The sequence below is a fragment of the Lates calcarifer genome, linkage group LG13, assembly GCF_001640805.2.
Source record: "Lates calcarifer isolate ASB-BC8 linkage group LG13, TLL_Latcal_v3, whole genome shotgun sequence".
Lineage (NCBI taxonomy): Eukaryota > Metazoa > Chordata > Actinopteri > Centropomidae > Lates > Lates calcarifer.
Window position 1 is genome coordinate 13,561,209 of NC_066845.1, and position 16,906 is coordinate 13,578,114.

At 41.0% G+C, this 16,906-nt stretch overlaps 1 protein-coding gene across 1 annotated transcript in view; it reads right to left on the minus strand.

Moving 5' to 3' along the window:
* adgrv1 (adhesion G protein-coupled receptor V1) overlaps nt 1-16,906 on the minus strand; it is a 114,533-nt gene that overhangs the window by 12,447 nt on the left and 85,180 nt on the right. Inside the window, exons 90-92 of the mRNA XM_018668798.2 lie at nt 13,728-13,906; nt 10,534-10,691; nt 3,939-4,060 (exon numbers count right to left, since the gene is read on the minus strand). Of these exons, the coding sequence (XP_018524314.1) occupies nt 3,939-4,060; nt 10,534-10,691; nt 13,728-13,906 (459 nt within the window). The remainder of the gene's footprint in view (nt 1-3,938; nt 4,061-10,533; nt 10,692-13,727; nt 13,907-16,906) is intronic.

Genomic DNA, 16,906 nt, shown 5'->3' on the forward strand with positions numbered 1-16,906 from the left:
ACAGACCTATTTCCCCTAAATCCTGATTCTTTGCAGGCTTCAAACAGCTGACTGCGTGTGTGTGGACACGCGTGGGGGCCTGGGTCTTCTTTTCCATAATAACACACAGATATCCTGTGTCCTATTTATAGGTAGACTACAAAGGTTGAATGAGGAAGTGGGGGTGGAATTGAATTGTAACAGAGCATGGTGCTGCTTCACGGCTGTGGATGTTTCTGACTGTGACGATACAATGAGGTAGAGGTTTACTGGCAGAGGAGCAGCCGCAGGAGGAGATAATGAGGGGTGGTGCTGTGGTGATGTGATTATTGTCCTCTAATTCAGCCTGATGTGGCACAGATGTGGATCCCAAGTAACAGTGTGGTACAATGGAAAATGAAGGATGGAAGAAATGGGGAGACTAAAGGAAAACACTGCTCTGTGGATTCAAAAGTCTAATTTTTCTCACTATAACTGCAAATATGATTTGTTTGACAGCCTGGTTCTACAGAATACCCTGCTGGAAACTAAAAATTGCTTTCTACAAACAAAGCGCTCAACTAAAGAGTAACAGTTGTGCACAGCTGTAACATCTGCATCTGTTTAATGGTGTTCAGTAATCAGCTGTAGGGAGGTGTGCCACACAACCACATCAACAACACCAAGGTAAACATGGAAAATTCTCCTAATGGAAAATTCACGACATGAAGGAAATAATAACAGCTGGTTTACTATACTTTGCAGCACAGACCCACAGTATAACAACTTCCAACCTCAAGGCAATGGAACAAAATGGGAAACAATAACATTAAAGACCTGACTAAAGGATAAGAAAGCATATTTAAATGAGCAGCTGGTGTAATGTTGCCAGAAACAGGTGGTCATGCAGAACCTTAGCCTGTACAATATCTAAGTGTAACATTTGTTAACCTCTTTTGTTAATTTAGACTTATCCACTTCAAGCGCAGCGATTCAAATAAAAAAGTGAAGACAAAATTACAGTTCAGTCTAGCTATCAAGCTAGTGCATAACTGGTGACACGAAATCTGATCTGAGAACTACTGATGGTAAATTTGTTAATGGGTGTGACAGTCATCGTATCACAAGTCCTGTTGTGCAACAGTTTTCAAAAGCGTTCCGTAAATAGCACTTTAATCAGAACATCTCGCTATGGCACCAGGACACATTAACACAGAGATTAGTTACTTTCATACATCCTTGAAGGACTGCGTCTGTTATGAATCGTGACAGTCTAATTGCTGTTCAAGGTGTGCAGAGTGTTTGATGAGAGGTACATTTTCAGTCTCGTTTATCAGGATTCCATTTGCTTTCATTAAACTTTCATTCAGTCCCTAATGGAAGTCTCACAATCACACATAATGTCAGCCCTCTTACTGCAACTCTTTCCTCCTTCACAGCTAAATGAATTAAGTTTGCTCCAACACTTGCGTGCACACACACAAATCTAATTGCAACCATGGCTCGGCAACAGCATCTCCATCAACACAGAGGCCGTTTCTTTAGCAGTGCTTTGTGAAAACTGGGTCAGACGCGTTTGTTTACTGCTAATCAATGTCTCTGGATGTGCTTTGGCTTTGGGACTCTTTACCTGTCTGTTCCACTCTGATGAATCCTTCTTTATTCCTACTGCAGACCCAGACCAAACCCCAGAGGCAAGTGCTTTAGTCTGAGCTTTTGAGGTTACAATGTAGGAGCTAGGATTGAAAATCAATTGACATAATTCTTTCCTAAAATACTTTTTTCTCTCTCTCTCAGAGAGAGCTCAGTTTGAAAAGTTTGCTGTGAGGTTCATCTTGTCACCAGAATGTGTCTTGCCTGAAACCAAGGACAAACTGGATGCAATGGGAGGCAATCTATTAGGCTGAAGTCCTTTAATGTTGCATTTGCCCTTTCTCAGTAGAAATGTAGCTAAATCAAAGACCAGAACACATTAAGGTCGCTACAGAAGGCACAAAGGACTTTAATCTTTTAAGTGTTCCTATGGGATTAAGACAGGAAGAAAAAATTCAACTGGCGTCAAGGAAAAGTGGTCATCAAAAATCTCTTTCACATCTGAGTGATCTTTGTGTCAATTGTGTCTGGTGTCTAGAAACACTGACAAAGTTTAGGAATGTAACACATTATTGACGTCATTCTCAGGACAAAAACAGAGAAGAGTAAATGTTAATAAACCTATTCATGTAACCAATGACATGTAACCCTAAAAGAGCATCACCATACTGGTCAGCTAAGGAAACGGACCACATGATGTCAAAGAGTGGGACAAGCTCAGCATGTACCTCTGAAACAAGTGCTAAATGCGACATCAACTGTTGGCTTTGACATCACTTCTCTTCATTAGTCACTGTACCAACAAGAGAAGTTTACTTTGGTGCAGCACTGTTGTCTTTGGCAAGTGGATGCCACATATCACCACGGGTTACCACAGACCTCTTACGGCACACTTTACAGGCAGATGGTGTCTCTCAGAGGATGAAAGAAGAGACCACAAACATTTATAGACTACACAAGAGAGAAAAGAATCTATTGCACCAAACTGAGCTGGCAAACTGGCTGACAGAGCTTCCTGGATATCTTTGCAAAGAGAACGTTATTGAGACACACAAGATGCAAGGTGTTTGTAATTTATATATTACAGTACAACTGAATCTTATTTGTCTATGAAGGTAGTGTAAGTTGCATTATGTATTTGGCCATAGAGAAATCCTCTCATAAATGATTTACTATTAGCATATTAGCTGAGTTTAACCTATACTCAGTGATGATTGTAATGTAACTGAACTGAAGTTGGATACCTGTGTAAATGTCTGCGAGTCCTCCTGCTGTGAGGAGATATTTGGTGATAGAGTTATATTGTGCCTCATTAACGCCCACCTGCCCATCTCCACAAATACAGAGAGTCAGAATAAAGAGAGGGAGCGGCAGATAGAGAGAGGGACAAACAGAGACAATAAACAGACAAAAAAACTAATGGAAAGTGGAGAGAGAGAGAGACAGCGAGAGAGACAGAGAGAGAGAGGTGGCAATGAGAGGCCTCTGTGAGATGTGACACAGTGATAACCCTGCCTCTCTCTCCACTCCTGAGGCTCTTCTTTCTCTGCCTCAGCAACACATCAAAGCAGGGCTTCAAAGTGGGGTGAAGCAGCCTTCATCACTCCCACACTCTCTAAGTCAACACACCATCAACATGCACACTCACACACGTACACACACACACGTACACACACACACACACACACACACACACACACACACACACACACACACACACACACACACACACACACACACACACACACACTCGCTTTTGTGGTAACTTTCAGAAAGCCCTCTAATATTACAATCAATGAAATGCAAACACGCTGACCTACTACCACAGTGATGAACAAATCTATGTAAATCCAAAAGTATACATCCTGATATCATTATTGTGCCCCGTAACACCCTCCCATGTTTTCCTTCTTACTGTGCATAGTTCACAGTTGAGTTTTAAAACAGCAACATTTTTGCTGGGAAGTACTTTGGAGATTTTGGGGATTCTTGGGGAACTTGGAAAAATTCAAAATTTAACTCATTTCAAGACTGAGGGTGCATATCAAAACATTTCTGCAGATTGGTTTCACTTCAAAACTCCGCACTGGGAACATAAACAAAGATGACAACTCAAATTTGTGTTGATAGCACCTGTGAAAATGACGACAACACTAATGATGAGATCAGGGAGGAAGATAATCAACAGTAAGTTCAGTGCATTAATTCCGCTGGTACAGTGTAAAACCAAAATGGAACTGCAATACAATACACTTCACAAGACAAGACGCTGGGTTTGGTGGGTCTATTTGATTAAATCATTGTACAAATAAACAAAAATGTACTGTAGGTAAATATACAAACAAGCAAGCATGCTTGCAAACAAATAAATAGGTTAATGAGCTCACCAGCAGGCAGTTAAAGATGACGTAGAGGATAAGCATCCACAGGTATCTGTAGCCCATATGGAGTCCCGCCCACAGCCAGACCAGAGAGATGAGCAGGAACAGGTAGAGGACAAGCGGCACCTCTGGAACACAGGAAAACAGAAGAACAATATCAGCACAAGAGTAATCAACAACTAAATAAAGTATACTGTACAGCAAAGTTTTTTTGTGTAAATTACAGCTGATGAGCTTTTATCTTATTTATAGTACCATAGATGAGTATGATGCCTGTGCATGTACACAGACAAACATTTTCAACACATTAAAGTTTGGCATTAACAATATGCTACTTGATTTAAATGATGCAATAACACGTCAGACTTGATTGCAGATATTGATTCATCATCACGTGTAGTCCTCATTTGTTGCTAATGTTTCTGAAACTGGGGCTAACAACCCCCAACAGTGGGGCAGTAAGAAGAAAGGGAGATGATGTTAGAACCACTGGGGAACCTCAGGAGCTGCTTAATGAACCACCTCTTATAGCCTTAATTCAACATTGGTGTAACAATCTTCATGAGTCCATGTGGTGTGCATGTGGACTAATGTGGACCCTGATTAAAATCCCAGCTAGTGATTGTTGTACACTGCTGCAGAGCAGACATATAAGTTTGGCTGAGAGGAACTTATACTTGCGTGTGCCAGTAAGCAAGCATACATCGTGCCCTAAAGGCAGTACTCTCATTTTCCCCACTCAGGGCTTTGTCTATTGAGCGTTTGTGGTACCACTAATGCAGTTAAGTGCATAAGAAATGCTGATACTTATCTAAATGGCAGAGACAACTGGTGTGTTAGCATGTTTAGCCTCATTTATACATACTGTACATACAGTATAATACATACTGAATATTTTAAGAGGTTGGGTGCATGATTATCAAGATGAGGCAGTGGAATATCCTCACAAGAGGAAAACCAATCATTCTAACCCTAACCCTAACCCAAAGCCACAACAGGTTTTTGAACAGAGCTTCATGGACAATTTTGATTTTGTTTAAATATTATTTGATGATTAAAGTTTCCATGTGTTAAAGAATGAGATTAAAATTAATCACACATTGCCTAGCAATGTTCTTTTGTATAACAATACTAATATTGATATTGCAGTGTGTTAAGAAATAAAAAAATTCCAAAACATTCCAATGTTGACAAACCATGTAGCAAACCAACGTCTTCGCTCACCTCACCTCTCCCTGTATTTTATGGAGTGGGACTAAGGTATTACTCATGCCACCTAACTAAAAAGGTACAATTAGATACAACTAGTAAATACTGCTATGAAAACAACTCTCACGTGCAAGCAATCCAACAATTGCCACAAAAGCATTCAAATGTGTGACCTCATGCTAAAATGCACACTCCCCCCCTGCGTGCTGCATAACAGAAAGTATGCACAGAAAAATATCCTCTGTAATTAGACTGTGTCAGGTGTTTCTAAGATAAGACGAGACTATCAAGAGGTCCTTCTGCATGTGTTTCTAAACTGAGCTCTGCTGTGGCAACTGGCGTCACTGGTAACCCACTTTCTGTCGTGGCTGGTGCACACTTTCAGGCATACAGTATGTTGTGCTGCACAAGTAGAGGTGAACAATGTGCCTCAGACTTTGTCTATAAAAGTAAGAACGTACAAAAATTCTTTTTAACCACTGATCCTTGTACTTATGTACTTATTTATGGTTCATGATGTTAGGGTTCAAAAGGACAACCTCAGTCTCTCACTGAAGTGGAGACTGAATTAATCCTTGCACCTCATCTACATCAATTCATGGTGTTCCTCTCAGCTTGAGAAATCATTCCCCCTTACTATTATTAGAACAGCTAATTGGGGGACAAACAAAATGAGCACTGCCAATCAGGAGCAGACTGAGTTAAAGTCAGAGTGAGTCATGACAACAGAGAGAGAGAGGCGCCTGATACATAAAAGAGCTCATTACTATCGAGCTTGTTTCCTTCAGGGGGGAATAATGAAGGAGAGCATGATGGTAGCAGCTGTTGAAACAATATATGTGAAAAATATCTGGTCTGATACTTATAAAGAAGAGGCTTTTACGGGACGTTAGAGTAAGAGACATCATTAGGCGTGCAGTTTCTGTGATGCTCTGTGTTATCTGTGTAATTCAATGTGTGTTTGTGAGTTGGGGCATGGATGGCTGGGTTGGTAAGGTAGCTGGAATTTGCAGCAGCATGTTTCCATTAGTGATCATCTTGTGTGGCTGAGAACATGATGTACCATTGATAACATCCATTCACGCTCCATGTGGTTCTATCTACCATGACCTTACATAGCACACCTTATCAAAGTGACCATACAAAAGAAAGCACAGTGAGATGAATCTAATATATTACATAACAAATGGATTTCACAGCAGCATCTTTAAAATCAACTGTACCCCAGATGAACATAAACTTGTTTTAAAATGACCTTTTTATAGGAAATTTACAAATTCAAAGTGACTCTGCTGAGTCACTCTCACTTCAGCCTACTGGTTGGTATTATGTAGGACAGACCATACAGTTCACTTCACAAGTAGGATGGAAACACAAGGCACGGGGGCCCAAGTTTGCACAAAAAGTCCTCACTTAGGTGCAACTTCCACCGCCCTGTCAGTTCTACTCTGGTCCAAGTTCTGCTCCTTATCTCTCTGCAGCTTTCCTCAGGCTCAACTCTATTATGCTTTCTTAGGGATGTTTCCTTCTTCTCATTTCCATGCCTCTTCCTTTCCCATTAACTTCTATTCATTGCTTTCTGGTCATTGTTTTCTGTTGCTTCAGTATTATTATTTCACACCTAGTCTTGTTGTGTCTTAACCCCCTGTGGACATTATGACTTATTTTGGTGTATCTGTTTAATAAGCCCTTCCATCTGCTGCTTTTCACCATTTTTTGTTTTCTCAGAATTTGAACTGCTATATCAGCACCGACTTCTTCCATCGCTCTCACTCTCACCCTTCTATCTTGCACATCTGTCTCCATCTCCTCCCTCGCTGGTTTGATTTTTTCCAACCATGTAAGCACATTCCAGTCTGTGGACAGGGCAGAGCTCCCACAGTAAGAGCAGGTTCCCAGAGCCAAATGGAGACTGACTGCAAAATGCTGACTGAACGTTTGGCTTGATACCTCTAAGAGGAATCAGAGCAGGGACACGTTTTCAGCAGTTACTGTATGTGTTCATATGCTTGTATGTGTATGAGCATGCATGAGTGCGTATGTAAGCCTTTGCAAAAAACACCTGAGAGGGACTTAGCTCTCTGCTGGAGAGATGCTAAATGATGTCATGGGTATCTTTCTGTCTGGCGGAGCTAAGAAGTAAACAAACACTTAAACCCCCAATGGTGCAATTTCTGTCTCAAACTATTTCTAGTGATTTTGCTGAACACGTGGGAGCTACTTTTCTCCACAGGCGGACAGGCTCCAGTTTATGTTTGATCAGAGTGGGTTCCTGGTGTGAGAGAACAAACTGAGAAGAGAGCATGGGTTCAACAAAAACAGCCAGGCTGAAACTCAAGACGGTGCAGACAAGACAAGACGTCAGCAGCTGTAATAACAACAAGCTGTAATAAGCACACACTGAGCACGCACAAAAACCCACACACACGTAATGTGTGAACATACAGGCACAGTAAAATCTATGTTTTTTGATTATTTAATTGAAAAGAATATTCTAGTGAGAGTAATGATACTACTAAGAAGGTTACAAATGTATGTATGCTTTCTTTGTGTAATTTCAGGGTAACAAAAAAACACTGAAGAATGGAATTATGTCACTAACAGTAATTACGTCTTTCAGGAGAGCAAGAAGCAGTAGCCTTCACTTTCAAAATTACTGTCATTAGGCTACATGAGCAGATTCACGCTTCTCTTTCTTAGTGTTTACATTAATCTGAAGCCACCAGGTATGTGAAAATGAATCCTTTGTGAACAACATCTACAAAAGTCTGCATTTCAAGGCTACTGATAACAAGTCTGCAAAATATAAACACGCCTGGAATCAAAATAAAGCAACTGGACAGCCTCAAACACAAGTGCATAACACAGCTTTGTGCAATCAAACCTCATCACATTTATTTCCACATTCATGACCAATCAACGATCAAAGTACAGTCAGGGGACCACTCTGATTCATAAAAATAGAACAATGATAGTTACTAATTCAACTCTGCTCTGTTAAAAATGTAATTGTAAGCCTGCTCACGTCTGTATCAAAAGAACATCATGTCTTGCAAACACATGTTGAGGGCTCAGCGGGGGCTGTGATAAGGGCTTATTGATGTGTTTTTAACAGGCAATGTTCTAAGTTCAGTTTAGTTTCTGGTTTTCCCCAGTCAGTCAGTCAGTTCCAATCTTTGCCAAGGTACAGGTACATGTCTGTAGACTGGGACGTCTGTGCAGGCACACGCTGGCACACTTGCCAGATGTCACTGACGTCAGAAGTCCTGCTCTATCTCACTTGTCACAATCACTCACGCACACACACACTCACACACAGGCACAGATTAGCCCTCAGCTTATCTCATCAGTAGTTTGCTGCAGTTAGGAATTTGAAAATGGTCCGAATGGCATCAGCTATCAGCACACAGGTTCTGTCCAAATCTCAGATGGGTGGGAATGTCAGGGTGAAGCTCACACTGTTAGATTCAAGATGATGATGCTGTTTTTAGCCTATTTAAAGGTAAAGTGTAATAATGTAGAAAGAACCTGCAAACATGACATGAACATATCATATATCACATGAACATATCAAGGCTAATCAGTTTTTCAGTCATTTGTCTGACCACTGCATATTGCAGGTCTGAAACAGGTTGTTGTAACAGCACCTGTTGCTTTAAACTGCAGATAAGAACAGGGAGTGAGCAGAGGCATGGCCTGTGTTTAGAACAATAAAATATAACAGACCTTTCCCTCACATTGTTTTATTCTCCTCTCTCTCCTTCTCTGAGACGAAGCCAATACTGATACATTGCAAAGAGTTGTGCACTGTGCACTCGGCCAAAAGCAACAATAAAGAAAAAGAAAGGGAAAGAAAAATGCTACTAAAAGCATATTCCATATTCCCTGTGTGCACATTGTGTTCATGCTTATATACAGTGCATCTTCATATGTATAAGTGGTTGTACTGTGTCAGTATGTGTCCAAATAAAACCTAAAGGTGGAGCCAACACTGGTACATCACTGCATGAACGTGATGCTGTCCATGTTTGTAATTTATTTATTTTCACAGCACAGCGTATCTATACAAAACTAGATGTACATATTCACACCTCAAAGGATTTGCTTGTGCCAAACACAGACAGTCAAGACTTTGCACTGCTGCTTTGAATAGTGAATGCAGCACTTAGCTTTTCCTTGCATTTGCTCTCTTTCTCTGTGTAAATAAGGAACTTTAGAAGCTGCTTAAACCCCTGCTGATGGCTTCCTCTCTGTTTTTCATTTTTAAAATCCAGTAGACTACCATATTTCTCTTTATCCTCTTTATCCTTCAACTCACCAAAATCCTATTTATTACCTATTTATTTTTGATTTTTATCCTATAGGCTGACCTTTAGCCTCAGCCTGGTTTGTGAATGTGAAAGTATTGCTCCTGTTAATAACACACACCTACGTGCAGCTCAGCAAAATGTGGTTTTGATTTCTTACACTACTTCAGAGGCCACACACAATGTGTAGGGCAAGCTGCTCACCAGAACTGGCACCAATTCAGGCTTTGCTTTGTCATTGGAGGGCCTTGACCGAGCAAAACAAGCTAAAGCCTGCTGAGTCTCACCGATGGCCACTGATTACAGCCATGATACTGAGGGACTAAAGTGGTTTGGCTAGGATCTTCATGTGTGGGCGAAGTGACCGACTGCACTGAATAAATGCTACTGATTCATACTGCCCGTAACTCTATGATGGTTATTTCTGTGCAAACAAGAATGTTGCGTAATATACAAGTTTGAGGTTGTTTGCACACATCTGACTACACTGCACTGAGTGTAATATTTAGTGCTTTAAATTACTTGAAATGCAACACATAGGCTGTAGTAGAATGGTTTTGGAGATGCCACATGGACCCATAGCACACCAGACTGTTTAAAAGATATTACTATCATTAATGCAAACAACTTCTCAAAACTGAGTTCAGTTCTGGCTGAATAAAAGTGAGACAAACAGCATTATCAATACCTGACCTTCCCAAAAGATCAGGTATTGATAATGTTTTGTTCCTGTTGAGTTTCTGTATTATGGGTCCCTTGGCTTCACACAGCAGATACAGACACAGTCTGTAAGCTGAGCAAAATAGGGGCTGAGACTTTTAGGCAAAAATAGGGGTGGATGCTGTCTAGTTCCTGCGGGCATTGTTGCAGCAGGTTACTTGTTTCTGTGGCATTTGCATGTGTGCATGACACAGAGATATGGAGTGAATGATGGCGTGATTGTTTGTGTAAACAATGTTCAATTCTTATCATTTTGTGTGCATTCACAGCTTCCCCCATTTGATGTGCACAATTTCAAAATCACGCACATGCATTATAACTGCGTCTGTTTGTGTACTTTGCATATTTTCAGCTTTGTTTGGTACCTGTGCTGTTGGTGCGCCCGCGATAAATGTCATCATAGGCCCTCCACTGCTCAGTAACCTGGTAGGCATGGATGAATACGACCAGCACCGCTACCAGACAGATGAGAGGCACCAGCACCGCAGTGCAGAGAGCTGCGTAGATGTTCGGGATGAAGCACCTAGAGGAGGGATAGAGAGAAATGTGAGAGGTGAGAGAAGCTGAAGTCTAAATGCAAAAAAGCATTAAGCAAAGAGTCCGTCCAGTTCAAAGGTTAGCTCTGGAAAACTGAAAACGTGTTAGATGACTGTGTGGCACAATATTAAGTTCAGTTAAGACTTTGTTTCTTCGAGTTTCACAAACAGGATCTGCCTGGTGAGACCTCTGAGCCTTTGTAAGACTCACAGCATTATTACTCAACAACAGCTTTTGCCTTCAGCAGCAAAATAGGTGTGTTCTGAACAACCAGGTCACCCTGGCAGTTACAGTGGGATAATATCTAAGGCCAAAGAAGCTTGAAAGTGTTTTTCTATTTAAAGGTTGAAAGAACATTTCAAAGAACAAACAACGTGATATATTTGTCTCATGATTGGAAGAAGATGATGAGTGTGGAGTGGGTTATGTGAGTTCATCTGCCTGAGCAAAGGAGAAACTTTTATATTTCTTTGGGGACAAAGTGAATTTCAGGTTTAATACACATAATAGAGGGTGGAACAATGCAAATCTTTATTAATGCTATCTGTGATGATAAAGTTATTTCTCTTTCTGCAATCTGTCCATTAGTTTGAGCGACTATTTTACAGTCTATCTCTCTGTTAAATCTCAGTAGTATTTTCCCAGTTTCTTTCGAATCAGCCATGCTTTGCTTTTATTAAAGAAAACTGAGTGAAATATTTTTCTCTGGGAAAATCAACATCCTCAAATAAACTGTAACTGGCAAACAACTATCGAAACACTCATGTGACTTTCACAAAACAAGCTCTGCCCCTGGTTTGGTGGGAGCGCAAAAATACAGATAGGACTTCACTGCAGGGTTGAGTCATGGCAGAGAAGTAAATGGAACTATGCTAGCCATAACATCACATGTGGTATGCCAAATAAAGCATTGCATCACCCTGTCCCAGCATAGACAGCCAGACTATGAGAGTGTAAACACACTGGAATATGGATATTTGTACTGCCGTGGCCTTGTGGGGGAATGAGATCCTACTGTACTGAAAGTCTCACAAGAAAAGTGAAATCCCAGGGATTCTTGTAGTGGATGGAGAAAACATTACCCAGGGGCCCATTTCACTGACTTCATGGTTTGGGAGAGAAGAAATAAAGTGAACAATGCCTTTTATGGGGGTATGCTGCTGGGATTTTCTGCTTTAATACTCATACATACCACAGTATGATGGATCCCTTAAGCACATTTACTTGTTTAGGGAATACCTAGTATAAAGACAATGATAGAAATGAAGTCTCTCTAAAGGAAACACACACATGCTTCTGTGGTAGTTTTTAGCTTACAAAACATGATTTCAGGATTTCCAACTCATATATTTACATTTCCTAGCCTGCATAGGATAAGACAGATGTCAGGTTTAAATGTCAGGCTCTTCAGGAAATTACCCGAGCTACTTTACAGTAGCCAAACTAACCATGAATCATTGTGTCCAGATAACACAGTTTATCATTTCTTTGTTACAGCTATGTGATCCAATTAAAAAATGTTTAGAAAGTTAAAAAAATATATATATATATATCAGCAAATGTACCAAAACATCACTAATCATCTACAGTACTCCATGATTTTATCTGTTACATTCAATTTTTGTTTCATCTTTCAACTCTCCCGGTTTTATGTTCAAAGTTTCTGTTTTATCCACACAGGTCTGTTAAACTTAAGAGATGTCTCTATATAATTTAAAGACGTACAACCAATGTGCCACAGTAAGAATTAAATAAGGTCCATCGCACAAAGCAGTAACAGGAGCTTTTAACCACAAAGTGAGATTCACCTTCATGTTGTGTTGTTTCGTTTAAAACAGTAGTACCCCTTCCTATTATGCCCTAATCTCACCATACTTTATTACCTCCAGTCCAACACAGATCTAGTGGCAAGTACTAAAAAAAGTCTTTCACTGACAGTTAACAACATGAGCAATACATACAGTTACAATACAATACAAAATCGCCAACTGATGCAAGGTCTGAGCATGACACCTGTTTGTACGCAGGCAGGGTGAAACTGAGACGACTTGAGTCGTGAGAAAACAAGAAGCTACCTGTTTACACTGATTGATGAGGAGCCTGATACAGAGAGGGGGCGGGGGGGGGGGGGGGGGGGGGGGGGAGAGAGAGAGAGAGAGAGAGAGAGAGAGAGAGAGAGAGAGAGAGAGAGAGAGAGAGAGGAGATTGAATTCAAAGGCTGCCTCATTCCCTCAAAGAGGAAGGTACGCTTCCTGGGAAACTGAATACTCCTCTGTATCCTCAAATCTCTCATGTGTACGCTCGCTGTCTCACACACACCACCCCACAGGAAACACACGTACACACTCGATCCCAAGGATAACAGCCACACCTAGGACCACTGGCTAATTTTAGATGTGATTTAAGGGTTCTAACTGCATCAGTGTTTGACTTCGCCCGTCATGCACGCCTCACACATGAAAAGAAAAAGAAAGACACGTTTACTACATACACATAGACACACTTAAACACAGACACACCTGACTAGAGACCATTATGCACATTTTTACAAAGTGACCTCATCTGTTGGGGCGCTAAGATTCAGGTGATCTATGCAGAGATGGCAGCCAGCTATTTTTAGCAAACACTGAGCCATACAATGTATGGGCTATTTAGGGTTTCTCCCTCCCTCTCTGCACCCTGCTGTGTGAAAGCCTCCACCTCCAAGGTAAAGACGCGATGTGGGGAGACGAATGCAAACACTGAAACTTATTCATTTATTCATTCAGGTGATTGGGCAAGCTACCTCCTCACATGATGTCACTGGCTCAGGTGTTTTCTGTTTGCTCTACTCTAGCCTGAAGTGGAATTTACCTAAGTCTAAAAAAAGAAACTGAAGTCATCGCGGCTGACACAAACCAGTTTAAAAAGCACACCCATGTGTCCTCTTATGAAAACAAATTAGACTAGTGTTGGCTCTGTTCCACCTCTCATTAATCAGTTGTAGCAACCACTGTATTTCTGTTTTTCACTGTCCACTCACACGTCTCCTTGCACCAGTCCGTATACAGTGTGTATGCTCCATCCAAAGCCGCCGAGCAAGACGATGACCAGGACAATGATGACCAGAGCAGGAAGTCCCCAGCCCAACAGGAAGTAGAGCAGGTATCGACGCTCTGTGTGCTCGTCATTCATCACCAGCACTTGCCAGAAGTTCACTGCCTGAGGACACAGTTGGAGAAAACAGGACTGTGAAGACATATGCCGGCACTAACTACACATTTATGGGCAATAATATTTCTCTTAAACCTATAGCAGTCCAGTAATGTTGTGAAGACAGGCAAAATGTTTGGACTTTGGATTATTTTTTCATGTTTCGTACAATCACACTTTTATCACACCCACAACAGCTATGTTTGCTTTGTTATATAGCAGGCATTGAGAGACTCATCCATCTGATATGCTAAGCCCTGTGTTGTTATATAAGTGGATTTTCTGAACACCTGTTGGTTGTAGCACAGACACAATGTCTTATCTCTGTGTGAAGACCTCAGCAGATACTGACATAATTTTCAGTTTTGAACTGCTACACTGGTGAGGAGCAAAGAGCAAAGTTTAATTTTGAGTAAAGATAAGCTCAAGGGCAAAATCAAGATGCCCTCCATTTTCCAATCTAACTTTGCAGGCTAGGGTTACAAATTAAAGTCCTGCATTTTATAATACACATTTATGTAACAGCTCAACAGCTATAATGATATAAAACAGCTGACAGTATCCATCTCTCACTGTCCATCTCTCTGCAGAACACTTGAGCAGGACATTTGCAAAGAGGGCACGGTGATGCAACTAATGACAGGAGGTTAAGAGATGCTGACCTCTCCCTCAGATAACTTCTGCCTCCTCCATAACCATAACCACTGACACAACAAACATAGCTGTGCAGACACACAAGAACAAAACAGAAACATACATAGACTCCAGTTGTGTAACAGCTTGACAGTCCTGAGACAACAGCGTAAGGAACTGCCTTTCCTTGGCTGTGAGCAAGCTGGAGCCACCGAGATACAGTAAATGGATTATTGGTGAGTCCGTGCTGAGCTGTTGCCTCTGCAGTAGCTGCATCGCCCTCTGACTGTTGATACTGCAGCGTAAGAATAAAGCAGGGATACAGATCGATATGCTTGCTGACTAGTAGGCTTGATGATTGGTTATGCTTTTGCCTTATCACCATGGCAATTGTTTAAAGGGCCCGCTCAACCAAATAAAAAAAAAAAAAAAAAAAGTAAATATTTTCTTGCATCTGGTGGAATTTAACCATGCAGAGAGTTTGGTTTTATCTGTCCAGGGATGTGAGATGTGTGACATTTCTGCTGCCACCCCGATACAATGGACAAACTAACAGTCTAACAGCAACATCTCTTTCCAAAACCAGTGTCCTGGTTATTCTGCATAAACCACAGACCTTGTAGTGAACAGTTTTTAATAGACTACTTGCAATTAAAGTAATATTTCCATGAAAATAGTGAAACACTGTGAAACTATGGCTTTATTAGGTCTTTCCTGGCTGAAAGAGCTGTCCAATAGTGTGTAATATAATGCAGATTCTCAGGGAGCTGAGGTTGCCTCTGCGAGCCTCTGCAGTCAAGAAAAAGCTGGTCTCAGTAGTGATTAAATTATTGGCTGTTTTCTGGCATTATGTCAGCGCGTATTCCCCTGACCAACTATTAGACATGCACGTCCTCACATATACACACCCACCCACACACACTGCAGTTATTGATTTAAGTCATCTTCATAGTCTGAGATGGGTTGCTGGCGCCCACTCCTATCAACCACTTAGCTGAAAGCAGCTACCTGATAGGAGGGAAAAATGAGCGGTGAGACATCACTGGGGTCGATAGTATACTGAGACACTGGTGAGGACAGAGGGGTTTTAGTGCCACACATCAATGAAAGCCAGAGTGGCAGCAATATTTTCATTGTCAGCTACTACAGCTGCTGACAATGAAGAAATGACCAGAGAAGCTTTTTTGGCATCAGTGTTAAAGGACAAGGGCAATTGAAGGAAAAGTAAATATATTTGAGTGTATGAGTAAATACCAGAAAATCCTACATATTTATTTATTTATTTTTTATCTCCAAGCTACATTTTTCCTCCCATCTGAACTTCTACTGGGGTGAATCATAGTTTGTGTTTCCTCCACTAGATCATATCAGCTCTACTACCATACTAACGACTACCATGTGTGTCTGAACCCCCTACTTACATCAAAACACAATCCATCTCACTGCCAATTTTCGTCATTCAAATTTTAACACTTCTTAAGCCTTGGTTTGAGCCTTTATTCCATATCTCAGAGGTCATCTATAAACATTCTGATATAAAAAAAACCTGCATAGGTTCAGCACGTACAGCACTGCCTGTTCCCAGTGTAACCCTACTGTGGTACCCCCCATTAGCTTATTCAAAGGGCTAATCTTATAATACTCCACCAATAATAACATATGTGCCAGGAGAGATTACGTACACTACATAAACAGTGATTATGTTCACTAACAAACGTCACACGTTGTAAAAGATTTAAGAGTGATGGAAACAAAACAACAGTCAGAAGACTTACACAAGAGGAGGACAACGGGAGGAAAAACAAAATGACAAATCAGTTCAAATCAGGATAGATCTCCTGGGGGATACTGGTCTGGTAGAGAACATATTAGTTGAAGTCCATGTTTATGTGGTGGAGCTCATTTTTGCTCCAGCCTCAATGACTTGTTCACATTCTTGTTATCTGGTTCACGGTTAGACACAGAATAACAGCTTTGAGAGATTTTGGGTTATGACGACAATGGATCACATTTCCCACCTCAAAACGGGAATTATTTTTTGGTCCTGAGCTTTCATTATAGTTTTCATAACAGAGTCAGCCACCACCCAGTCAATTTGCAGTCATTTCTTACAGTAAAGTTTTTCTTTGTGGTTTCCTACCCTCTATTAAGTCTGTTTAACCAGGCGAACATTGCTCTTTTTTTAGTTTAAAAATCCTAAATAAATAAACAAATGGAACAAGGAAATGTTCCAATTAGGAAAAACCTAATTAATCTACAGGGCAGGGTTTGGAAGAGAAGGATCAACTGAGGTAAAAGGTCTATCCCCGAGGCAGCGGCCCACTCCAGAGGGGCTGATAAAGTACTCTGGCCTATGTTCACCACATTCCTGTACTC